Here is a 25,632-nt window from a genome sequence, read left to right on the forward strand (position 1 = left end):
GGAGGGGGGGGGGAAAGGAGGGAGGGAGGGGGGGGGGAAAGGAGGGAGGGAGGGGGGGGGGAAAGGAGGGAGGGAGGGGGGGGGGAAAGGAGGGAGGGAGGGGGGGGAAAGGAGGGAGGGAGGGGGGGGGAAAGGAGGGAGGAGGGGGGGGAAAGGAGGAGGGAGGGGGGGGGAAAGGAGGGAGGGAGGGGGGGGGAAAGGAGGGAGGGAGGGGGGGGAAAGGAGGGAGGGAGGGGGGGGAAAGGAGGGGGGAAAGGAGGGGGGGAAGGAGGGGGGAAAGGAGGAAAGGAGGGAGGGAGGGGGGGGGAAAGGAGGGAGGGAGGGGGGGGGAAAGGAGGGAGGGAGGGGGGGGGAAAGGAGGGAGGGAAAGGAGGGAGGGAGGGAGGGAGGGGGGGAAAGGAGGGAGGGAGGGAGGGGGGGAAAGGAGGGAGGGAGGGAGGGGGGGAAAGGAGGTTATTTAATCCCGGGAGGGGGAGGAAGAGGAAGGAGGTATTTATTCCCCGGGAGGGGATATTTACTCCCAAGGGGCGGATATTTAATCTGGAGGAGGGGGGGGGAAAGGAGGTTATTTAATCCCAGGGCGTGGAGGGGGTTATTTAATCCTATGAGGGGTTTTTTAACCTCGGGAGGGGAGGTATTTAATCCCGGGGGGGTTTGTGCCGAGTCACCGCGTCTCGGGTCTCCATGGTGACCGGTCCCGGACAACGCACAATGCGGGGCGGGTCCCGGCCTCTCCCGCTGTTTGCACGTCTCTCCGCCCGCTGCTGCGGATGTTGGCGGCCGGATTGGTGCCGCCGGTTCCCGATACGGGGCCGGGGCCGCCGCCACCCCCCGCTGTCGGGGCCGCTGTGTGCGGCGCCGAGCCCGGCCCGCCGCCGCCGCTGCCGCTGCTGGTGCGGGGCCGGGTGTTGTTCAGAGACCTGGGCCGGGCGGAGCTGCGCCACTTGCCGCCCGCGATCTTCGAGCTGCGGCACCTGGAGGAGTTGCACTTGGAGCGAAACCAGCTGCGGACCATCCCGCCCGCCATCCGCTCGCTGCAGCAGCTGCGGGTCTTGTACCTGAACCGCAACCGGCTGCGGAGCGTGTGCGCCGAGCTCGGGGACCTGGCGCTCCTGCACAGCCTGGACCTGAGCGACAACCCGCTGGGCGGCGGCGGCGGCGGCCTGCCCACCCACACCCTGGGCCGCCTCCGGGCGCTGCGGGAACTCCGCCTGGCCAACACCGAGCTGGCCGAGCTGCCGGCCCAGCTCTGCAACAAGCTGCACCACCTGCGGCTGCTGTCTCTGTCCGGGAACGGCCTCACCTCCTTGCCCTGGGAGGTGAGCAGCCTCACCGAGCTGCGCCAACTCTACCTGCAAAACAACCGCTTGCGCACCTTACCGCCGCAATTCTGGCAACTGCGCCGGCTGGAGATTTTGGACCTGAGGCGGAATCTATTGGATTGCCTCCCGGATGGTATCAGCTCGCTGCAGGAGCTGAAACATCTCTACCTGACCGGGAACAACCTGACGGATATGCCCGAGTCCCTCGGCCGCTGCAGTGACCTGCGTGTGTTGGACATCAGCTCAAACCAGCTGGACCCGAGTCGTCTCCGCTCACTGCCACCGAGCCTGGCCGAACTTGCCCTCTCCGAGAATCCGCTGCAGACAGTCCCGCCTGCAGTGTGCCAGCTCGGGGCGGTCTTGCAGCTGCTCTATCTGAAAAACACACAGTTGAAGCACCTGGGCTGCTGCTTCTCCGGCTTAGCAGCGATTCGCCTGTTGGACCTCAGTCAAAACCGGCTTCGGCACTTCCCCAGGCAAATCTGCGGGCTGGGCGAGCTGGAGACACTGTCGCTGGACGACAGTAAACTGAAAGAGGTACACGTCTTTCCAGCAGAGAATGGGGATTGGGTACTGCAGACAGCCTGAAGCAGAGAGAGGAGCAGGAGGACACTCTGTGGGGGAGGAAAGTACAGTGAAAGGAAGTCTATCCCAAGCACGAACGGGGAGAAATTGGCCTGGTTTGCACCCCCCGTTAGCTCCTGCAGGAGGCGGTAACGGGGCGCTAAGGGGCTACTGACCGGATATGGCGAAATCACCGACATCTGCGAACTTCCCGAGCGCTGGCGCTAACACTTATCGCCTCGCTCTCTTGCTCCCCGAAAATCGTGACATCATCCGATGCGCAGCACCCCATTACCGCCCCGGATGTGATATTCGCTCCCGCCCCTTGGAATATCGCCGGGCATCAACAACGGCAGCTGCAGGAGGCGTGGTCGCCTCAGCCGGCCGCGCGAGGAGCGATAGTTACAGGCAGTGGCAGTGGCAGTGGCAGTGGCAGTGGCAGTGGCAGTGGCAGTGGTGGTCAGGTAGGGCAAAATGTATTTAGCTCCCATTCTGGGGCCTCCTGATTTGTTTTGCCCCTGTGATTGCTCAGCCTGCGTGCTCCGAGTGCTCGGGGCTGCTGCACGCATAGCACAGGTCCCGTGCCCACACAGACACAGCCTGAAGATTCATTCAACCCAACATTGGCCCTTCTCTTTAAATGCCTGTAAAGATGGCAGCGCTGCACGGACCATTGCTGAGCGCCCTGCCAATACCCCGCCTCACTCACTTTAGTGCGACCATTGCTCAGCGCGCTGCCAATAGCCGCTCCCCCCCCCCCCCCCCCCCACTCATTTTAGTGCTGTAAAGGAAGTGGTAGCGCTTCCTAAAAAGTTAACGCCTGGGGTGCTATGCAATTTCTAGTTCCAAAAATTTTAATGGGGGATAGAAGGAACCCAGGCTACAGATGCAAAGATCTTTAATGGTAGGAAGACAGATAGGAACGGCCATAAAGGGAGAGATGAGAAGCTGGCTTTTATACACAGGCCTCTGAATATAAAATCAAGGCATTGTGGAAAATGTGTACAAGGCATTGACTACACACAAATGGATATTGTGTGCAATTCTGGGCACTCAATTGTGGAAGGATATTAGGGTCATGGAAAAGGGGCAATGAGGATCCACCACAGGGATATCGGGGGGAAAAAAAAGACGCATTTATATAGCGCCTTTCATGACCCCCGGACGTCTCGAAGCGCTTTACAGCCAATTAAGTACTTTTGGAGTATAGACACTTTTATAATGTGGGAAACGTGGCAGCCAACTTGCACACAGCAAGCTCCCACCAACCGCAATGTGATAATGACCAGATAATGTGTTTTTGTTATGCTGATCGGGAATGAAAGGTTATAGAAGCGGAGAACGAGCAGGGAGAGTGGGGCTAATTTGATAGCTCAAAGAGCTGGCACGGGCACAATGGACAATTAGGGATGGGCAATAAATGCTGGCCTTGACAGCGATGCCCACATCCCACAAACTAATACAGCACAGGAGGAGGCAATTTTTAAAATGTATCAGTCTAGGATTGTTTTATGAAGAAAGGCTGAAATGATTGGGCTTTCACTGGAAGTAGGGAATCGAATGGAGGTTTTCAAAATGATCAATATTAACTGAAAGATTGTTTCCATAGTTTGGCAAATCTGTACTGAGGTGTATCGACTCTGGATTACCACCACAGGAATGAAGGAGACAGTTCCAAGTAATGTTTTACAGAGCATTATTAGAATATGGAATGCTTTACTAACCTTTCTCCTTAGAATAGGTCGAAAGGGGGATGAGGTTCAGCAGCCAGATTTTCGGGAGCGAGGAGAGATTAAAAAGCAAGACACCAAAGGTAGTAATCTCCAGATTACTCCCGGTGCCACGTGCTAGTGAGTACAGATGTAGGAGGATAGAGCAGATGAATGAGTGGCTGACGAGATGGTGCAGGAGGGAGGGCTTTAGTTTCCTGAGGCATTGGGACTGCTTCTGGGGAAGGTGGGACCTGTACAAGCTGGACGGGTAGCACCACAACAGGGCTGGGACCAATATCCTCGCGGGGGGGGGGGGTTGCTAGTGCTGTTGGGGAGGATTTAAGGTAGCTTGGCAGGGGGATGGGAACCAGAGAATAGATTCAGAAGGGAGAGAAGCCAAGCTGATAATTGGAAAGTAAAAAGTGAATTTGGAAGACAGAAGAAACAAGGGCTGGAAAATAGACAACAGGGGAGTTTGGCACCACTAAATGGTATATACTTCAATGCAAGGAGTATAGTGAGTAAGGCAGATGAGCTGAGAGCACAGATAGACACTTGGGAGTACGATACTATAGCTATTACTGAGACGGCTGAAAGAAGGGCAGGTTTGGCAGCTCGACATTCCTGGTTACAGGGTTTTCAGATGGGATAGAGAGGGGGGTAAAAAAGGAGGGGGGGTCGCAGTATTGACTAAAGAAATCATTACAGCTGTGAGGAGAGATGATATGTTAGAGGGCTCATCAAATGAGGCCAAATGGGTTGAATTGAAAAACAAAAAGGGGCGATCGCACTGCTGGGAGTGTTACTATAGACCCCCAAACAGTGAGAGGGAGATAGAAGAGCAAATATGTCCATCATCATCATCATCATAGGCAGTCTCTCGAAATCGAGGAAGACTTGCTTCCACTCTAAAAATGAATTCTCGTGGCTGTACAGTCCAATGTGGAATTACAGTCTCTGTCACAGGTGGGACAGACAATGGTAGAAGGAAAGGGTGGGTGGGTGGAGAGTCTGGTTTGGCACCCGCTCCTTCCGCTGCCTGCGCTTGATTTCTGCATGCTCTCGGCGACGAGACTCGAGGTGCTCAGCGCCCTCCCGGATGCTCTTCCTCCATTTTGGCCGGTCTTGGGCCAGGAACTCCCAGGTGTCGGTGGGGATATTGCACTTTATCAAGGAGGCTTTGAGGTGTCCTTGGAACGTTTCCTTTGCCCACTTGGGGCTCAATTGCCATGTAGGAGTTCCAAGTAGAGCGCTTGCTTTGGGAATCTTTTGTCAGGCATGCGGACGAAATGGCCCACCCAACGGAGCTGATCGAGTGTGGACAGTGCTTCGATGCTGGGGATGCTGGCCTGATCGAGAACATTGACGTTGGTGCGTCTGTCCTCCCAGAGGATTTGCAGGATCTTGCGGAGACATCATTGGTGGTATTTCTCCAGCAATTTGAAGAGCCTGCTGTATATAGTCCACGTCTGTGAGCCATACAGGAGGGCGGGTGTCACTACTGCCCTGTAGACCATAAGCTTGGTGCCAGATTTGAGGTCCAGGTCTTCAAACACTCTCTTCCTCAGGCGATCGAAGGCTGCGCTGGTACACTGGAGGCTCGTTGTCGATATCTGCCCTTGCTGATAGTCGGCTCCCTAGGTATGGAAAATGGTCCACGTTGTCTAAGGTCGCGCTGTGGATTTTGATGACCGGGAGGCAGTGCTATGTGGCGAGGTCAGGTTGGTGGAGGACCTTTGTCTCATGGATGTTTAGTGTAAGGTGCATGCATTCGTACACCTCGGTGAAGGTGTTGACGATGACTTGGAGTTCAGTCTCTGAGTGTGTGCAGACACAAGCATCGTCCGCGTACTGTAGTTCGACGACAGAGGATGGGATGACCTTGGATTTGGCCTGGAGGCGACGAAGGTTGAGCAGGTTTCTATTGGTTCTATAGTTTAGTTCCACTCCAGCAGGGTGCTTGTTGATAGTGAGACGGAGCATTGCAGCGAGGAAGATCGAGAAGAAGCAAATATGTAGGCACATTTCTGAAAAGTGCAAAAGACAGTAAAAGTAGGGGGTTACAGCTACCCTAATATTAACTGGGATAAAATTCATGTGAAAGGTATAGATAGTGCGGTATTCCTAAAATGCATTCATTTTTTAGGCAGTATGTAACAAGCCCAAAAAGTGTGGGGGCGGTTCTGGATTTAGTTTTCAGCAATGAAGCCGGAGAGGTGGAAGGGGTATCAGTGGGAGAGCATTTTGGTGCTAGTGACCATAATTAAGTTAGATTTATGGTAGTCATGGAAAAGGACAAAGATAGACCAGGATTAAAAGTTCTCAATTGGGGAAAAGCCAATTTTGCTGAGCTGAAAGGTGATTTAGCCATAGTGGACTGGAAACAGCTACTTGAAGGTAAATCTGTCAGAGCAGTGGGAGACATTCAAGGAGGAGATCCGGAGGGTTCAGAGCAAGTATGTTCTCTTAAAGAAAAAGGGAGGGAATAACAAATCTAGAGCCCCCTGGATGTCAAGGGACATACAGGGTAGAATAAAGAAAAAAAGGGAGGATTATGACCGATAGCGAGGGCTCAATTCTGCAGAAACTATAGATGAGTATAGAAAGTGCAGGGGTGAAATTAAAAAGGAAATTAGGAAAGCAAAGGGAGAGCATGAAAACATTTTGGCAAGTAGCAAGTAAAATCAAGGAAAACTTGAGATGTTTTATAAATACATTACGAGCAAGAAGATAACTAAAGAAAGAGTAGGGCCAATTAGAGACCATAAAGGTAATGTGTCCGGAGGCGGAAAAGGTGGTTACGGTTCTTAACAAAAGAGAGGGCGCGCAGACAGGAGGAATGTGAAATATTAGATGAAATAAACATAGTGAGAGAGCAAGTATTAAGGGGCTTAGCAGCTTTGAAAGTGGATAAAGCCCCAGGCCCGGATAAAATGCTGAGAATGACGTGAGTATCACGTGTAGCGAGTTGGTCTTACCGCAGGGAAAGGGTCCACAGCCAGATAGGGAATGGAAGACCAACAGGAAGAGCAGTGCAAGGAAGGTAGTGCAGGAGTCCCCTGTGGTCATCCCCCTGCAAAACACTGCTTTGGGTACTGTTGAGGGGGATGACTCATCAGGGGAGGGCAGCAGCAGCCAAGTTCATGGCACCATGGCTGGCTCTGCTGCACAGGAGGGCAGGAAAAAGAGTGGGAGAGCAATAGTGATTGGGGATTCAATGGTGAGGGGAATAGATAGGCGTTTCTGCGGCCGCAACCGAGACTCCAGGATGGTATGTTGCCTCCCTGGTGCAAGGGTCAAGGATGTCTCGGAGCGGGTGCAGGATATTCTAAAAAGGGAGGGAGAACAGCCAGTTGTCGTGGTGCACATTGGTACCAACGACATAGATAAAAAGAGGGATGAGGTCCTACGAAACGAATTTAAGGAGCTAGGAGCTAAATTAAAAAGTAGGACCTCAAAAGTAGTAATCTCGGGATTGCTACCAGTGCCACGTGATAGTCAGAGTAGGAATCGCAGGATAGCGCAGATGAATACGTGGCTTGAGCAGTGGTGCAACAGGGAGGGATTCAAATTCCTGGGGCATTGGAACCGGTTCTGGGGGAGGTGGGACCAGTACAAACCGGACAGTCTGCACCTGGGCAGGACCGGAACCAATGTCCTAGGGGGAGTGTTTGCTAGTGCTGTTGGGGAGGATTTAAACTGATATGGCAGGGGGATGGGAACCAATGCAGGGAGACAGAGGGAAACAAAAAGGAGGCAAAAGCAAAAGACAGAAAGGAGATGAGTAAAAGTGGAGGGCAGAGAAACCCAAGGCAAAGAACAAAAAGGGCCATTGTACAGCAAAATTCTAAAAGGACAAAGGGTGTTAAAAGAACAAGCCTGAAGGCTTTGTGTCTTAATGCAAGGAGTATCCGCAATAAAGTGGATGAATTAACTGTGCAAATAGATGTTAACAAATATGATGTGATTGGGATTACGGAGACGTGGCTCCAGGATGATCAGGGCTTGGAACTCAACATCCAGGGGTATTCAACATTCAGGAAAGATAGAATAAAAGGAAAAGGAGGTGGGGTAGCATTGCTGGTTAAGGAGCAAATTAAGGCAATAGTTCGGAAGGACATTAGCTTGGATGATGTGGAATCTATATGGGTAGAGCTGCAGAATACCAAAGGGCAAAAAACGTTAGTGGGAGTTGTGTACAGACCTCCAAACAGTAGTAGTGATGTTGGGGAGGGCATCAAACATGAAATTAGGGGTGCGTGCAATAAAGCTGCAGCAGTTATAATGGGTGACTTTAATATGCACATAGATTGGGTTAACCAAACTGGAAGCAATACGGTAGAGGAGGATTTCGTGGAGTGCATAAGGGATGGTTTTTTAGACCAATATGTCGAGGAACCAACTTGGGGGGAGGCCATCTTAGACTGGGTGTTGTGTAATGAGAGAGGATTAATTAGCAATCTCATTGTGCGAGGCCCCTTGGGGAAGAGTGACCATAATATGGTGGAATTCTGCATTAGGATGGAGAATGAAATAGTTAATTCAGAGACCATGGTCCAGAACTTAAAGAAGGGTAACTTTGAAGGTATGAGGCGTGAATTGGCTAGGATAGATTGGCGAATGATACTGAAGGGGTTGACTGTGGATGGGCAATGGCAGACATTTAGAGACCGCATGGATGAACTACAACAATTGTACATTCCTGTCTGTCGTAAAAATAAAAAAGGGAAGGTGGCTCAACCGTGGCTATCAAGGGAAATCAGGGATAGCATTAAAGCCAAGGAAGTGGCATACAAATTGGCCAGAAATAGCAGCGAACCCGGGGACTGGGAGAAATTTAGAACTCAGCAGAGGAGGACAAAGGGTTTGATTAGGGCAGGGAAAATGGAGTACGAGAAGAAACTTGCAGGGAACATTAAGACGGATTGCAAAAGTTTCTATAGATATGTAAAGAGAAAAAGGTTAGTAAAGACAAACGTAGGTCCCCTGCAGTCAGAATCAGGGGAAGTCATAACGGGGAACAAAGAAATGGCGGACCAATTGAACAAGTACTTTGGTTCGGTATTCACTGAGGAGGACACAAACAACCTTCCGGGTATAAAAGGGGTCGGAGGGTCTAGTAAGGAGGAGGAACTGAGGGAAATCCTTATTAGTCGGGAAATTGTGTTGGGGAAATTGATGGGATTGAAGGCCGATAAATCCCCAGGGCCTGATGGACTGCATTCCAGAGTACTTAAGGAGGTGGCCTTGGAAATAGTGGATGCATTGACAGTCATTTTCCAACATTCCATTGACTCTGGATCAGTTCCTATGGAGTGGAGGGTAGCCAATGTAACCCCACTTTTTAAAAAAGGACGGAGAGAGAAAACAGGGAATTACAGACCGGTCAGCCTGACATCGGTAGTGGGTAAAATGATGGAATCAATTATTAAGGATGTCATAGCAGTGCATTTGGAAAGAGGTAATATGATAGGTCCAAGTCAGCATGGATTTGTGAAAGGGAAATCATGCTTGACAAATCTTCTGGAATTTTTTGAGGATGTTTCCAGTAGAGTGGACAAGGGAGAACCAGTTGATGTGGTATATTTGGACTTTCAGAAGGCTTTCGACAAGGTCCCACACAAGAGATTAATGTGCAAAGTTAAAGCACATGGGATTGGGGGTAGTGTGCTGACATGGATTGAGAACTGGTTGTCCGACAGGAAGCAAAGAGTAGGAGTAAATGGGGACTTTTCAGAATGGCAGGCAGTGACTAGTGGGGTACCGCAAGGTTCTGTGCTGGGGCCCCAGCTGTTTACACTGTACATTAATGATTTAGACGAGGGGATTAAATGTAGTATCTCCAAATTTGCGGATGACACTAAGTTGGGTGGCAGTGTGAGCTGCAAGGAGGATTCTATGAGGCTGCAGAGCGACTTGGATAGGTTAGGTGAGTGGGCAAATGCATGGCAGATGAAGTATAATGTGGATAAATGTGAGGTTATCCACTTTGGTGGTAAAAACAGAGAGACAGACTATTATCTGAATGGTGACAGATTAGGAAAAGGGAAGGTGCAACGAGACCTGGGTGTCATGGTACATCAATCATTGAAGGTTGGCATGCAGGTACAGCAGGCGGTTAAGAAAGCAAATGGCATGTTGGCCTTCATAGCGAGGGGATTTGAGTACAGGGGCAGGGAGGTGTTGCTACAGTTGTACAGGGCCTTGGTGAGGCCACACCTGGAGTATTGTGTACAGTTTTGGTCTCCTAACCTGAGGAAGGACATTCTTGCTATTGAGGGAGTGCAGCGAAGGTTCACCAGACTGATTCCCGGGATGGCGGGACTGACCTATCAAGAAAGACTTGATCAACTGGGCTTGTATTCACTGGAGTTCAGAAGAATGAGAGGGGACCTCATAGAAACGTTTAAAATTCTGACGGGGTTAGACAGGTTAGATGCAGGAAGAATGTTCCCAATGTTGGGGAAGTCCAGAACCAGGGAACACAGTCTAAGGATAAGGGGGAAGCCATTTAGGACCGAGATGAGGAATTTCTTCACCCAGAGAGTGGTGAACCTGTGGAATTCTCTACCACAGAAAGTTGTTGAGGCCAATTCACTAAATATATTCAAAAAGGAGTTAGATGAAGTCCTTACTACTAGGGGAATCAAGGGGTATGGTGAGAAAGCAGGAATGGGGTACTGAAGTTGCATGTTCAGCCATGAACTCATTGAATGGCGGTGCAGGCTAGAAGGGCCGAATGGCCTACTCCTGCACCTATTTTCTATGTTTCTATTTATCCCAGGCTGTTAAGAGAAGCAAAAGAGGAAACGAGCACAAAATATAAAAAAAGCTAGTAAGAATTTCTACAGGTACAATGAGAAGGAAAAGAGTAGTTAAAGTAAATGTTGCTTCCCTGGAGGCTGAGACTGGTGAATTAATAATGGGGAACAGAGAAATGACAGAGACGTTGAACAAATATTTTGTATCTGTCTTCACGGTAGAAGGCACCAAAAACATCGCAATAGTGGATAATCAAGGGGCTATAGGGAGGGAGGAACTTAATACAATCACTATCATTAAAGAAGTAGTACTAGGTGAAATAATGGGACTAAAGACAGATAAATCCCCTGAACCTGATGCCTTACATCCTAGGGTCTTAAAAGAAGTGGCTGCAGAGATAGTGGATGTATTGGTTGTAATCTAACAAAATTCTCTGGATTCTGGGGCGGTCCCAGCAGATTGGAAAACTGCGAATGTAATGCCCATATTTGAAAAAGGAGGCAGAAAAAAAGCAGGAAACTATAGACCAGTTAGCCTAACATCTGTCATTGGGAAAATGCTGGAGTCCATTATTAAGGAAGCAGTAGCGGGACATTTGGAAAAGCATAATTCAATTAAGCAGCATCAGCATGGTTTTATGAAAGGGAAATCATGTTTGTCAAATTTTCTGGAGCTCTTTGAGGATGCAGGGTCGATAAGGGGGAACAAGTGGATGTGGTGTATTTGGATTTCCAGAAGCCATTCGATAAGTTGCCACATAAGAGGTTACTGTACAAGATAAAAGTTCACGGGGTTAGGGGTAATATTTTAGCAGAAAACAGAGTTGGGATAAATGGGGTTTTTCTGGTTGGCAAACAGTGACGAGTGGGTTGCCGCAGGGATCGGTGCTGGGTCCTCAACTATTTACAATCTATTATCATCATCATAGGCAGTCCTGCAAATCCACTCTTAGAATGAGTCCTTAGGTGGCTGAACAGTCCAATACGAGAACCACAGTCCCTGTCACAGGTGGGACAGATAGTTGTTGAGGGAAGGGGAGGGTGGGACTGGTTTGCCGCACGCTCTTTCTGCTGCCTGCGCTTGATTTCTGCATGCTCTCAGCGATGAGACCGAGGTGCTCAGCGCCCTTCCAGATGCACTTCCTCCACTTAGGGCGATCTTTGGCAGGGATTCCCAGGTGCCGGTGGGGATGTTGCACTGTATTAGGGAGGCTTTGAGGGTGTCCTTGTAACGGTCCCTCTGTCCACCTTTGGCTTGTTTGCCACGAAGGAGTTCCGAGTAGAGCGCTTGCTTTGGGAGTCTCGTATCTGGCATGCGGACAATGTGGTCTGCCCAGCGGAGCTGATCAAGTGGGTCAGTGCTTCAATGCTAGGCATGTTGGCCTTGGTGAGGACACTAATGTTGGTGCGTCTGTCCTCCCAGGGGATTTGTAGGATCTTGCGGAGGCATCATTGGTGGTATTTCTCCAGCGACTTGAGGTGTCTACTGTACATGTCTCTGAGCCATACAGGAGGGCAGGTATTACTACAGCCCTGTGGACCATAAGCTTGGTGGTAGTTTTGAGTACAATCTATATTAATGACCGAATGTAATGTAGCCAAGTTTGATGATGATACATTGATGGGTGGGAAAGCAAATTGTGAGGAGGACACACAAAAATCTGCAAAGGGCTATAGACAGACTAAGTGGGCAAAAATTTGGCAGATGGAGTATAATGTGGGAAAATATGAGATTATCCACTTCAACAGAAATAATAGAAAAGCAAATTATAATTTTAAATGGAGAAAAATTGCAAAGTGCTGCAGTACAGAGAGAGCAGGTGGTCCTTGTGCATGAAATAAAAACCGTTAGTATGCAGGTACAGCAAGTAATCAGGAAGGCAAATGGAATGTTGGCCTTTATTGCAAGGGGGATAGAATATAAAAGCAGAGAAGTCCTGCTCCAACTGTACGGGGTATTGGTGAGGCCACACCTGGAGTACTGCATGCAGTTTTGGTCTCCGTATTTAAAGAAGGTTATACTTCAATTGGAGACTGTTCAGAGAAAGGTCACTAGGTTGATTCTGGAGATGAGGGGGTTGACTTTTTATAGGTTGAGTAGGTTGGGCCTATAAACATTGGAGTTTAGAAGAATGAGGTGTAATCTTATTGAAACATATAAGATAATGAGGGGGCTCGATAAGGTGTATGCAGAGAGGATATTTCCAGTCATAGAGGAAACTAAAACTAGGGCTTAGAATAAGGGGCCGCCCATTTAAAAATGATATGAGGAGAAATTTCTTCTCTGAGAGGGTTGTGGATCTATGGAATTGTCTGCCCCAGAGAGCTGTGGAGGCTGGGTCATTGAATATATTTAAGGTGGAGATAGACAGATTTTTGAGCGATAAGGTAGTAAAGGGTTATGGGGAGCGGGCAGGGAAGTGGAGCTGAGTCCATGATCAGTTCAGCCATGATCTTCTTGATTGGCGGAGCAGGCTCGAGGTGCTAAATGGCCGGCTCCTGCTCCTATTTCTTATGTTATTTATGTTCTTTTGAAATAGCAGAGGCTCTGACCATCATTTTCCAATCCTCTCTGGCTATAGGTGTGGTGCCAGAGGACTGGGGGACTGCTAACGTGATACTTCTGTTTAAAAAGAGTGAAGGGGATAGACCAAATAATTACAGGCCAGTCAGTCTAACCTCAGTGGTGGGAAAATTATTGGAAAAAATTCTGAGACAGCATAAATCTTCATTTAGAAAGACACAGATTAATCAAGGACAGTCAGCATGGATTTGTTAAGGGAAGATTGTGTCTGACTAACTTAGTTAAATTTTTTAGGAGGTAACCAGGAGGATTGATGAGTGTAGTGCATTTGATGTAATGTATATGGATTTCAGCAAGGCTTTTGATAAGGTCCCACATGGCAGACTGGTCATGAAAGTAAAAGCCCATGGAATCCAGGGCAAAATTGCAAGTTGGATCCAAAATTGGCTCGGAGGCAGGCAGCAAAGGGTAATGGTTGATGGGTGTTTTTGTGACTGGAAGGCTGTTTCCAGTGGGGTTCCGCAAAGCTCAGTACTAGGTCCCTTGTTCTTTGTGGTATATATCAATGATTTAGACTTGAATGTAGAGGGTATGATAAGTTTGCAGATGATACTAAAATAGGCAGTATGGTTGATAATGAAGACAAAAGCTGCGGACTGCAGGAAGCTATCAATAAACTGGTCAGGTGGGCAGGAAATTGGCAAATGGAATTCAATCCGGATAAGTGTGAGGTAATGCATTTGGGGAGGGCTAACAAGGCAAGGGAATACACATTAAATGGTAGGACACTGAAGTGTAGAGGAACAAAGGGACCTTGAAGAGTACTTAAGGAAGTGGCCCTAGAAATAGTGGATGCATTGGTGATCATTTTCCAACAGTCTATCGACTCTGGATCAGTTCCTATGGACTGGAGGATAGCGAATGTAACACCACTTTTTAAATCGGGTAATTATAGACCGGTTAGCCTGACATCAGTAGTGGGGAAAATGTTGTAATCAATTATTAAGGATGAAATAGCAGCGCATTTGGAAAGCAGTGACTGGATCGGTCCAAGTCAGCATGGATTTATGAAAGGGAAATCATGCTTGACGAATCTTCTGGAATTTTTTGAGGATGTAACTAGTAGAGTGGACAAGGGAGAACCAGTGGATGTGGTGTATTTGGACTTTCAAAAGGCTTTTGACAAGGTCCCGCACAAGAGATTGGTGTGCAAAATCAAAGCGCATGGTATTGGGGGTAATGTATTGACATGGATAGAGAACTGGTTGGCAGACAGGAAGCAGAGAGTCTGGATAAACGGGTCCTTTTCAGAATGGCAGGCAGTGACTAGTGGAGTGCCGCAGGGCTCGGTGCTGGGACCCCAGCTCTTTACAATATACATTAACGATTTAGATGAAGGAATTGTGTAATATCTCCAAGTTTGCAAACGACACTAAGCTGGGTGGTGGTGTGAGCTGTGAGGAGGGTGCTAAGAGGCTGCAGGGTGACTTGGACAGGTTAGTTGAGTGGGCAAATGCATGGCAGATGCAGTATAATGCGGATAAATGTGAGGTTATCCATTTTGGGGGCAAAAATACGAAGGCAGAATATTATCTGAATGGCGGTAGATTAAGAAAAGGGGAGGTGCAACGAGACCTGGGTGTCATGGTTCATCAGTCATTGAAAGTTGGCATGCAGGTACAGCAGGCGGTGAAGAAGGCAAATTGTATGTTGGCCTTCATAGCTAGGGGATTTGAGTATAGGAGCAGGGAGGTCTTACTGCAGTTGTACAGGGCCTTAGTGAGGCCCCACCTGGAATATTGTGTTCAGTTTTGGTCTCCTAATCTGAGGAAAGAGGTTCTTGCTATTGAGGGAGTGCAGCGAAGGTTCACCAGACTGATTCCAGGGATGGCTGGACTGTCATATATGAGGAGAAACTGGATCAACTGGGCCTTTATTCACTGGAGTTTAGAAGGATGAGAGGGGATCTCATAGAAATGTATAAGATTCTGACGGGACTGGACAGGTTAGATGCGGGAAAAATGTTCCCGATGTTGGGGAAGTCCAGAACCAGGGGACATAGTCTTAGGATAAGGGGTAGGCCATTTAGGACTGAGATGAGGAGAAACTTCTTCACTCAGAGAGTTGTTAACCTGTGGAATTCCCTGCTGCAGAGAGTTGTTGATGCCAGTTCATTGGATATATTCAAGAGGGAGTTAGATATGGCCCTTGTGGCTAAGGAAACGAGGGGTATGGAGAGAAGGCAGGAAAGGGGTACTGAGGGAATGATCAGCCATGATCTTATTGAATGGCGGTGCAGGCTCGAAGGGCCAAATGTCCTACTCCTGCACCTATTTTCTACGTTTGAAGTGCATGTCCACAGATCCCTGAAGGGAGCAGGTCAGGTAGATAAGGTCTTAAGAAGGCATATGGAATACATGCTTTATTAGCCGAGGCATAGAATACAAGAGCAGGGAGGTTATGCTTGAACTGTATAAAACACTAGTTGGGCCACAGCTAGAGTACTGCTTGCAGTTCTGGTCACCATATTACAGGAAAGATATGATTGCACTGGAGAGGGTACCGAGGAGATTTACGAGGATGTTGCCTGGAATGGAGAATTTTTGTTATGAGGATAGATTGGATAGGCTGGGTTTATTTTCTTTGGAACAGATCAGGCTGAGGGGAGACCTGATTAAGGTGTATACAATTATGAGAGGACCAGATAGGGTGGACCTATTTCTCTCAACAGAGGGGTCAACAACCAGTGGGCATAGATTTAAAATAATTAGGGGGAGGTTTGGAAGAGATATGAGGGGAGATTTTTTCACCCAGAGGGTGGTGGGGGTCTGGAAGTCACTGCCTGAAAGGGTGGTGGAGGCAGAAATCCTCATCCCATTTAAAGAGTACTTGGATGTGCAATTAAAGGGCCGTAACTGACAGGGCAACGGCCAAGAACTGGAAGATGGGATTAGTCTGGATCGATCTTGGTCGGCCAGCGCGGACACGATGTGCCGAAATGGTCACCTTCCGTGCTGTAAATTTCTATGATTTACCACAAGAGGCTATTGAGGCAGGGACTAACATCATGTAAAAGCGAACTGAATAAACTCTCCCCAAGAAAACAACTCAAATCTAATTTTATTTCCAGGTCCCTCCAGAAATAAAGAACTTGACAAAGCTGAAGATTCTCGGTTTGACTGGGAACAGGTTTGGGGCTTTTCCCCAGGAGATTTGCTCCATCGAATCCCTGGAAAAACTGTACCTGGGACAAGATCATGGGAAAAAATTCATCCACATACCCGAGGAGATCTCCCAACTTGTGGTAAGAGAAAGAAAACAGTGAAGTGTGTATTGTCACTGACCCTGACAGGACGGGCTTTGGGTGGTCTGGGGTAGTGGACACAGCTGTTCCCTAAGGGCACTGACCAATGTCCCTGTGGGAACGGATGGGCTTTGGAATTGCAGCTGAGGCTAACTATAAGTTCATACATTTCTTGTAAGTTTCAATCTGTTGGTCTGATGGTTGAAGCTAGAATGAAATAACTCTCTATATTCCTTTACAAGTTGTTTTCCATCAATAATAGTCCGTGTCCTGTAATCTGGGCCTAGTAACAGCCAGTTTTTTTTTTAATCAGACTCTGGCGTCGCTGGGAGCACCGTTTTATTGCCCGTCCCTAATTGCCCCAAGAGAAGGTGGTGGTGTGCGGTTAGGGAGGGAGTTCCAGGACTTTGACCCAGCGACGATGAAGGAACGGCGATATGTTTCCATGTCAGGATGGTGTGTGTGACTTGGAGGGAAACTTGGAGGTGATGGTGTTCCCATGTGCCTGCTGCCCTTGTCCTTCTAGGTAGTAGAGGTCATGGGGTTTGGGAGGTGCTGCCGAAGAAGCCTTGGTGAGTTGCGGCTGTGCATCTTGTAGATGGTACACACTGCAGCCATGGTGCGCCAGTGGTGGAGGGAGTGAATGTTGAAGGTGGTGGATGGGGTGCCAATCAAGGGAGCTGCTTTGTCCTAGATGGTGTCGAGCTTCTTGAGTGTTGTTGGAGCTGCACTCATCCAGGCAAGTGGAGAGTCTTCCATCACACTCCTGACTTGTGCCTTGAAGATGGTGGAAAGATTTTGGGGAGTCAGCAGGTGAGACACTCGCACAGAATACCCAGCCTCTGACCTGCTCTTGTAGCCACAGTATTTATGTGGCTGGTCCAGTTAAGTTTCTGGTCAATGCTGACACCCAGGATGTTGATGGAGGGGGATTCGGCGATGGTAATGCCACTGAATGTCAAGGGGCAGTGGTTAGACTCTCACTTGTTGGAGATAGTCATTGCCTGGCACGAGTGTGCAAATGTTACTTGCCACTTATGAGCCCAAGCCTGAAGGTCGTCCAGATCTTGCTGCATGCGGGCATGGACTGCTTCATTATCTGAGGAGTTGTGAATGGCACTGAACACTGCAATCATCAGCGAACATCCCCACTTCTGACCATATGATGGAGGGAAGGTCATTGATGAAGCAGCTGAGGATGGTTGGGCCGAGGACACTGCCCTGAGGAACTCCTGCAGTGATGTCCTGGGGCTGCGATGATTGACCTCCAACCACCGCAACCATCTTGTGGCATTAATTAAGACCTGGCTCAACAAAGGGCAGAATTGGGTACTAAATATTTCTGGTTATAAGGTGTTCAGGAAAGATAAGGAAGGAAAGATAGGAGGTGGTGTGGCAGTATTGAGTAAAGAGAATGTCCCAGTGCTGGAAAGCGAGGATGTCCTGGAGGGGTCAAGGACAGAATCTATATGGTTAGAGTTAAGAAATAGTAGAGGTGCCATTAGATTACTAGGTGTATTCTATAGACCCCAAATAGTGGGAAGGATATGGAGGAGTAAATTTCCAGAGAAATTACACAGATGTGCAAGAACTATAGAATAGTAATAATGGGGGACTTCAAGTATCCTGGGACAGTAATAGTGTAAAGGGCAGAGAGGGGGAAGAAATTTTGAAGTATGTTCAGGCCGACTTTCTTGATCAGTGTGTTTCCGGCACGACGAGGGAGGAGGCATTGCTGGATCTGGTTCTGGGGAATGAGGTCGGGCAAGTCTCAGTTGGGGAACATTTAGGGAACAGTGATCATAGTATCATAAGGTTTAGATTAGCTAAGGAAAAGGACAGGGCGCAATCTAGAGTAAAAATGTTTAACAGGCTTGATGGTAATGGTAGCGTGAGGGATATGCCGGGCCATGAGGTTACAGATTGTGGTGGAAAATAATTCTGCTGCTGTTGATGGCTCACAGCGCCTCATGGATGCCCAGTTTTGAGCTGCTAGATGTGTTCTGAATCTGTCCCATTTATCACGGTGATAGGGTCACACAACACAATGGCGGGTCTCCTCAGTGTGAAAACGGGACTTTGTCTCCACAATGACTGTGCGGTGGTCACTGCTACCAATGCTGTCGTGGACAGGTGCATCTGCGGCAGGTAGATTGGTGAGGACGAGGTCAAGTAGGTTTTTCCCCTCGTGTTGGTTCTCTCACCACCGGCTGCAGGCCCAGTCTGGCAGCTTTGTCCTTCAGGGCTCGGTCAGTAGTGGTGCTACAGAGCCACTCTTGGTGATGGACATTGAAGCCCTCCACCTAGAGTATATTCTGTGCCCTTGCTACCCTCAGTGCCTCTTCCAAGTGGTGTTCAACATGGAGGACACTGGTTCATGAGCTGAGAGAGGGCGGTGTAAATCAGCAGGGGGTTTCCTTGCCCAAGTTTGACCTGAAGCCATGCGACTTCATGAGGTCTGGAGTCAATGTTGGGGACTCCCAGGGCCACTCCCTCCTGACTGTATACCACTGTACCCCAGCTGTGGAGGGATTTGAACCCCTGTCTCTGGGTCACGACCTTCTGACCCAGAGGCGAAAGCGCTACCCACTGAGCCACAGCTGACGCTTTAGCATGACTTCCTTGTATTTGTATTCAATGTCCCCGTTTATAAAGCGTTTTCTTAGCCAACTTATCAACTTGCCCTGCCACCTTCAAAGATTTGTGAATCTGCAGCCCAGGTCCCTCTGTTCTTGCACCTCAAAATAATACCTGTATCCAAAGGGACCACTCCCTCCGCAACACCCTGGTCCACTCCTCAATCACCCCCAGCACCCCCTCCCCTTCCCACGGCACCTGTCCGTGCAAGTGCAGGAGATGCAACACCTGCCCTTTTACCTCCTCCCTCCCCACTGTCCAGGGCCCCAAATACTCCTTCCAGATGAAACAGTGATTTACTTGTACTTCTTTCAATTTAGTATACTGTATTTGCTGTTCACGATGTGGTCTCCTCTACATTGGGGGAGACCATGTGTAGATTGGGTGACCGCTTTGCAGAACACCTCCACCTCCATTCAGTCCGCAAGTGTGACCCTAAGCTTGTGGTCACCCGTCACTTTAATTCCCCGCTCCGATCCCACTCTGACCTCTCCGTCCTCGGCCTCCTGCACTGTTCCGATGAAGCTCAATGCAAGCTCGAGGAACAGTTAACTCGTCTTTTGTTTAGGCATTTTACAACCCTCTGGACTTAACATCGAGTTCAACAATTTCAGACCATAACCTCTGCTGTTTTTTCACATTGATGATTCTGCCATTCCCATTTACATCTGTTCTAGACTCATCTTTTGCTTCTTTACTTGTTCCATTATCGTCACCATTTACCTTGCACCATCATCCCTTTTGTCATTTAATCTCTCCTGTCTTCCACCCTATCACAGACCTTCCCTTTTGTTCTTTCCTGTCCCTGGACTTGCTTAAAATCTGCTGCATCTCTAAATTTTTCTAGTTGTGACGAAAAGGCATCGACCTGAAATGTTAACTCTGTTTTCCTCTCCACAGATGCTGCCTGACCTGCTGAGTATTTTCAGCATTTTCCGTTTTTATTTCAGATTTCTAGAATCCGCAGTACTTTCCTTTTTGTATTAGCATTGAGATTAAACTGCCTCTCCATTTTGTTCCTCCCAAATTACTTCACACTTATCCACATTAAATTGCATCTGCGATGTGTCTGTTTATGTCCGCCTGACGTCTGCTACTATTCTGCTCACTATTTACTTCGTTGCCAAGTTTTGTATTACCCGCAAACTTCAAAACTATCCTCCCCATACCCAAGTCCAGGTCATTTATATATACCAAGCAAAGCAATGGTCCCAATACCGACCCCTGGGGACCTCACCTCATACTTCTCTCCAGTCAGAAAAACAGTCGTTCACCACTGCTCTCTGCCTCCTACCCCTTAGCCAATTACGTACCCACGTTATCACTGTCCCTTTAATACCATGTGCTTCTAATTTCCAAATAAGTCTGTTATGTGGTACTTTATCAAATGCCCTTTGAAAGTCTATATATCAATGCTTTCTGTTACTTCTGCAAACAAATAAATCAGACAAAAGTTGCCTTTAACAAATCCGTGCTGGCTCCCCCTTATTAACCAAGTGAGAATTAATTTATCTGTGACCATGGTCTCTAGCAGTTTTCCCACCACTGACATTAGACTGATTGGCCTGGAGTTACTCTGTTCATCCCTCTCCCTTTTTTTGAACAGGGGTGTAACATTTGCAATCCTCCAGTCCTCTGGTACCACTCTCATAGCCAAGGAGGATTGGAAGATTGTGGTCAGAGCTTCTACTATCTACACCCTAGCTTTGCTCAACAACACAGGATGCATCCCACCTCGACTGGGTGATGGTTAACTCCTGGGTGATGCCAACCTGTTTTGCGCCTCCTTTCAATAATATTTTCATCCTATGCAATATCTCTACTCCCTCCTCCTCTACTGCAACATTAACTTCATCCTCTTCTTTTGTGAAGTACCTCAGCCAGGCCCTATGCCTCAAGATTTATTTTTTTGTCCCAAATCCGCCCCCACCATTCTTTTAACTATCCTTTTAATTTTTATTTTTTTATAAAAGATTTTGGGTTCCCTTTTATGTTGCCTGCTAATCTTTTCCCATACTCTCTTTGCCCTTCTTCTATCCATTGATAATTCCCCCCCTGCACTCTCTCTATTCTGCCTGCTTTTCCATTGTATTCTGCACTTGATATTTGTCATAAAACACCTTTCTCTTATTTAAACCTCTGTTTCCTATATCATCCAGGGAGCTCCAGCTTTGGACGCCCCATCTTTCCTCCTTATGGGAATGTGCTTGATTTGTACCCGAACTATCTCTGCCTTGAAGGCCGGCCATTGACCATTGACTGGTACCCTGGCCAATGTGTGATCCCAGTCCACATGTGCTAAATCCCTTCTCTCATCAGCCAAATTGACTCTCTTCCAGTTGGATATTTTCAACTTTGATTTTTAGTTGCTCCTTTCCATAACTCCTTTAAACCTAATTATATTATGATCACTATTACCCAGATGCTCTCCCACTGAAACACACTTCACCTGCTCGACTTCATTCACCAGAACTAGATCCTACACGTTGAGCTAGAAAGATGCCGATTAACATAAGAACATAAGAAATAGGAGCAGGAGTAGGCCACATGGCTTTTTGAGTCGCTGCGCCATTCAATAAGATCATGGCTGATCTTCGACCTCAACTCCACTTTCCCGCCTAATCCCCATATCCCTTGGTTTCCCTGGACTGCAAAATTCTATCTATCTCTTTCTTGAATATACTCATCAACTGAGCATGCACAGCTCTCAGGGGCAGATAATTCCACAGATCCACAACCCTGAGTGGAAACAAATTCTCCTCATCTCAGTCCTAAATGGCCAACCCTTTATTCTGAGAGTGTGCTGCCTAGTTCTAGACTCTCCAGCCAGGGGTAGCAACCTCTCAGCATCACTCATTCTTCCAAACTCCAGTGATTTGTGCACATTTAAAAATTCTTCACCCTCCTTGTCCTTTTACTCTTTTTTTTTTTCCCCCCAGTCTATTATTCAGGTAATTAAAGTCTCCTACTATTACTGCTCTATTAGTTTTACATTACCCTGAAATTTGCCGACATATTTGCTCCTTGATCTCCCTCTCACTATTTGGAGTCTATAATAAACATCCAGCAAGGTAACAGGTGAGCGGAAATTTAAAAAGTCAAAGAATAAGGAGAAGGCAATAGAGCAGGGTAGCAGTGGGGGAAATGAAAACCAGAACATGACGGGAAGGACAGAAAGTATAAATATAAAAGTGTTTCAGAAAATGGGGTCAAAGAGGAAAAAATGGTAAAAAAGACGAACTTAAAAGGTCTGAATGCACGTAGCATTTGTAACAAAATAGATGAGTTGAAGGCACAAGTATATACAAATGGGTATGATCTGATAGCCATTACAGAAACGTGATTGCAAGGTGACCAAGTCTGGGAACCAAATATTCAGGGGTATTTGACAATTCGGAAGGACAGACGGAAAGGAAAAGGAGGTGGGATAGCTCTGTTAATAAAGGATGAGATCAGTGCGTTAGTGAGAAATCATATTGGCTCAGAAGATCAAGATGTTGAATCAGTTTGGATGGAGATAGGGATAATGGGAAAAAGTCACTGGTGGCGTAGTCTATATGCCCCCTAACAGTAGCTACACTGTTGGACAGAGTATAAATCAAGAAATAATGGAGGCTTGTAATAAAGGAATGGCAATAATCATGGGTGATTTTAACCTTCATATTGATTGGACAAATCAAATTGGCCAGGGTAGCCTTGAAGAGTTCATAGTGTAATCTGGAATAGTTGCCTTGAAAACTACGTTGCGGAACCAACCAGGGAGCAGACTATCTTAGATCTGGTACTGTGTAATGAGACAGGATTAATAAACAATCTCCTAGTAAAGGATCCTTTGTGAATGAGTTACCATAGCATGGTTGAATTTCAAATTCATTTGGATGGTGAGAAAGTTGGATCTCAAACCAGTGCCCTAAGCGTAAACAAAGGAGACTACAAAGGTATGTGGGCAGAGTTGGACTAAAGTGGACTGGGAAAATAGATTAAAGTATGGGACAGTTGATGAGCAGTGGCAGACATTTAATGAGATATTTCATAACCCTCAACAAAAATATATCCCAATGAGTAAGAGAAGGGATAACCATCCGTGGCTAACTAAGGAAATAAGGGATGGTATCAAATTGAAAACAAGGGCATACAAAGTGGCAAAGACTAGTGGAAGGCCAGGGGATTGGGCAACTTTTAAAAGCCAACAAAGAACGACTTAAAAAATAATAAAGAGGAGGAAGATAGATTATGAAAGCAAACTAGCACGAAATATAAAAACAGTAAGAGTTTCTACAGGTACATAAAAAGGAAAAAAATGGCAAAAGTAAATGTTGGTCCCTTAGAGGATGAGACTGGGGAATTAATAATGCAGAACAGGGACTTTGAACAAATATTTTGTATCGGTCTTCATGGTAGAAGACACTAAAAACATCCCAATAGTGGATAAACAAGGGGCTATAGGGAGGGAGGGACTTAATACAATCACTATCACTAAAGAGGTAGTACTTGGTAAAATAATGAGACTAAAGTCAGACAAGTTTCCTGGACCTGATAGCTTGCATCCTAGGGTCTTAAAAGAAGTGGCTGCAGAGATAGTGGATGCATTGGTTTAATCTACCGAAATTCCCTGGATTCTGGGGAGGTCCCAGCGGATTGGAAAACTGCAAATGTAACGCCCTTTTTTAAAAAAGGAGGCAGACAGAAAGCGGGAAACTATAGACCAGTTAGCCTGACATCTGTCGTTGGGAAAATGCTGGAGTCCATTATTAAGGAAGTAGTAGCGGGACATTTGGAAAAGCATAATTCAATCAAGCAGAGTCAGCATGGTTTTATGAAAATGAAATCATGTTTGACAAATTTGCTGGAGTTCTTTGAGGAAGTAACGAGCAGGGTTAACCAGTGGATGTGGTGCATTTGGATTTCCAGATGGCATTTGATAAGGTGCCACATAAAAGGTTACTGCACAAGATAAAAGTTCACTGGATTGGGGGTAGTATATTTGCATGGATAGAGGATTGGCTAAATAACAGAAAACAAAGAGTCAGGATAAATGGATCATTTTCCAGTTGGCAAACAGTGACTAGAGGGGTGCTGCAGGGATCAGTGCTGGGGCCGCAACTATTTACAATCTATATTAATGACTTGGATGAAGGAACCGAGTGTAATGTAGCCAAGTTTGCTGATGATACAAAAATGGGTGGGAAAGCATGTTGTAAGGAGGACACAAGAAATCTGCAAAGGGATATAGACTAGCTAAGTGAATGGACAAAAAATTGGCAGATGGAGTATAATATGGAAAAATGTGAAGTTATCCACTTTGACAGAAAAAATAGAGAAGCAAATTATAATTTAAAGTCAGAAAAATTGCAGAGTTCTGCAGTACAGAGAGTCCTGGGAGTCCTTGTACATGAAACACAAAAAGTTAGTACGCAGGTACAGCAGGTAATCAGGAAGGCAAATGGAATGTTGGCCTTTATTGCAAGGGGAATGGAGTATAAAAGCAGAGAAGTCCTGCTACAACTGTACAGAATATTGGTGAGGCCACACCTAGAGTACTGCATACAGTTTTGGTCTCCATATTTAAGAAGGATATACTTGCATTGGAGGCTGTTCAGAGAAGGTTCACTAGGTTGATTTCGGAGATGAAGAGGTTGATTTGTGAAGATAGTTTGAGCAGGTTGGGCCTATACACATTGGAGTTCAGAAGAATGAGAGGTGATCTTATCGAAACATATAAGATAATGAGGGGGTCGACAAGGTGGATGCAGAGAGGATATTTCCACTCATAGGGGAAACTAAAACTAGGGGGCATAGTCTCAGAATAAGGGGCTAGCCATTTAAAACTGAGATGAGGAGGAATTTCTTCTCTCAGAAGGTTGTAAATCTATGGAATTCTCTACCCCAGAGAGCTGTGGAGGCTGGATCATTGAATATATTTAGGTGGAGATAGACAGATTTTTGAGCGATAATGGAATACAGGGTTATGGGGAGTGGGCAGGGAAGTGGAGCTGAGTCCATGATCAGATCAGCCATGATCTTATTGAATGGTGGAACAGGCTCAAGGGGTCAAATAGCCTACTCCTGCTCCTATTTCTTATGTTCTTGTGTTAAGTTCCTTTTCTGTTCCTTCATCATCATAGGCTGTCCCTTGAAATCGAGGAATGCTTCCACTCTAAAAGTGAGTTTGCAGGTGACTGAACAGTCCAATACGGGAATTACAGTCTCTGTCACAGGCGGGGCAGACAGTCGTTGAAGGAAAGGGTGGGTGGGGAGTCTGGTTTGCCGGACGCTCCTTCCGCTGCCTGCGCTTGTTTTCTGCATACTCTCGGCGACGAGACTCGAGGTGCTCAGTGTCCTCCCGGAGGCTCTGCTCTAAGGAGAACAACCCCAGCTTCTCCAGTCCACGTAACTGAAGTCCCTCATCCCTGGAACCATTCTTGTAAACCTTTTCTGCACCCCCTCTCGAAGGCCTTCACATTCTTCCTAAAGTGTGGTGCCCAGAACTGGACACAATACTCCAGTTGGGGACGTACCGTGTTCATTACTCTTTTGTATTTTTATAAACGACCTAGTCTCCGGTGTAGGGAGCAGAAATATAAATTTTGCAGATGATACGAAACTTGCCAACGTAGTCAATAGTGATGAGGATAATTACAGGCTTCAGGATGGCGGACAGGACGATGAAATGGGCAGAAGTGTGGCAGATGCAGTTTACTGTGGAGAAGTGTGAAGTATGAACTTTGGGAGGATTAATATGGAAAGTCAGGATACTGGAAATGACACAATTGTAAAGTGTAGATGAGCAGAGAGACCTTGGTGTCCT

General features: G+C 47.2%; 1 protein-coding gene across 1 annotated transcript in view; it reads left to right on the forward strand.

The window, feature by feature from the left end:
• Positions 1 to 770: 770 nt before the first annotated feature.
• Positions 771 to 25,632, forward strand: part of LOC139266300 (leucine-rich repeat and IQ domain-containing protein 4-like) — a 45,905-nt gene continuing 21,043 nt past the window's right edge. The window contains exons 1-2 of the mRNA XM_070884123.1: positions 771 to 1,859; positions 16,014 to 16,187. Coding sequence (XP_070740224.1) covers positions 771 to 1,859; positions 16,014 to 16,187 — 1,263 coding nt within the window. The remainder of the gene's footprint in view (positions 1,860 to 16,013; positions 16,188 to 25,632) is intronic.

Source organism: Pristiophorus japonicus, chromosome 6 (genome assembly GCF_044704955.1).
Source record: "Pristiophorus japonicus isolate sPriJap1 chromosome 6, sPriJap1.hap1, whole genome shotgun sequence".
Lineage (NCBI taxonomy): Eukaryota > Metazoa > Chordata > Chondrichthyes > Pristiophoridae > Pristiophorus > Pristiophorus japonicus.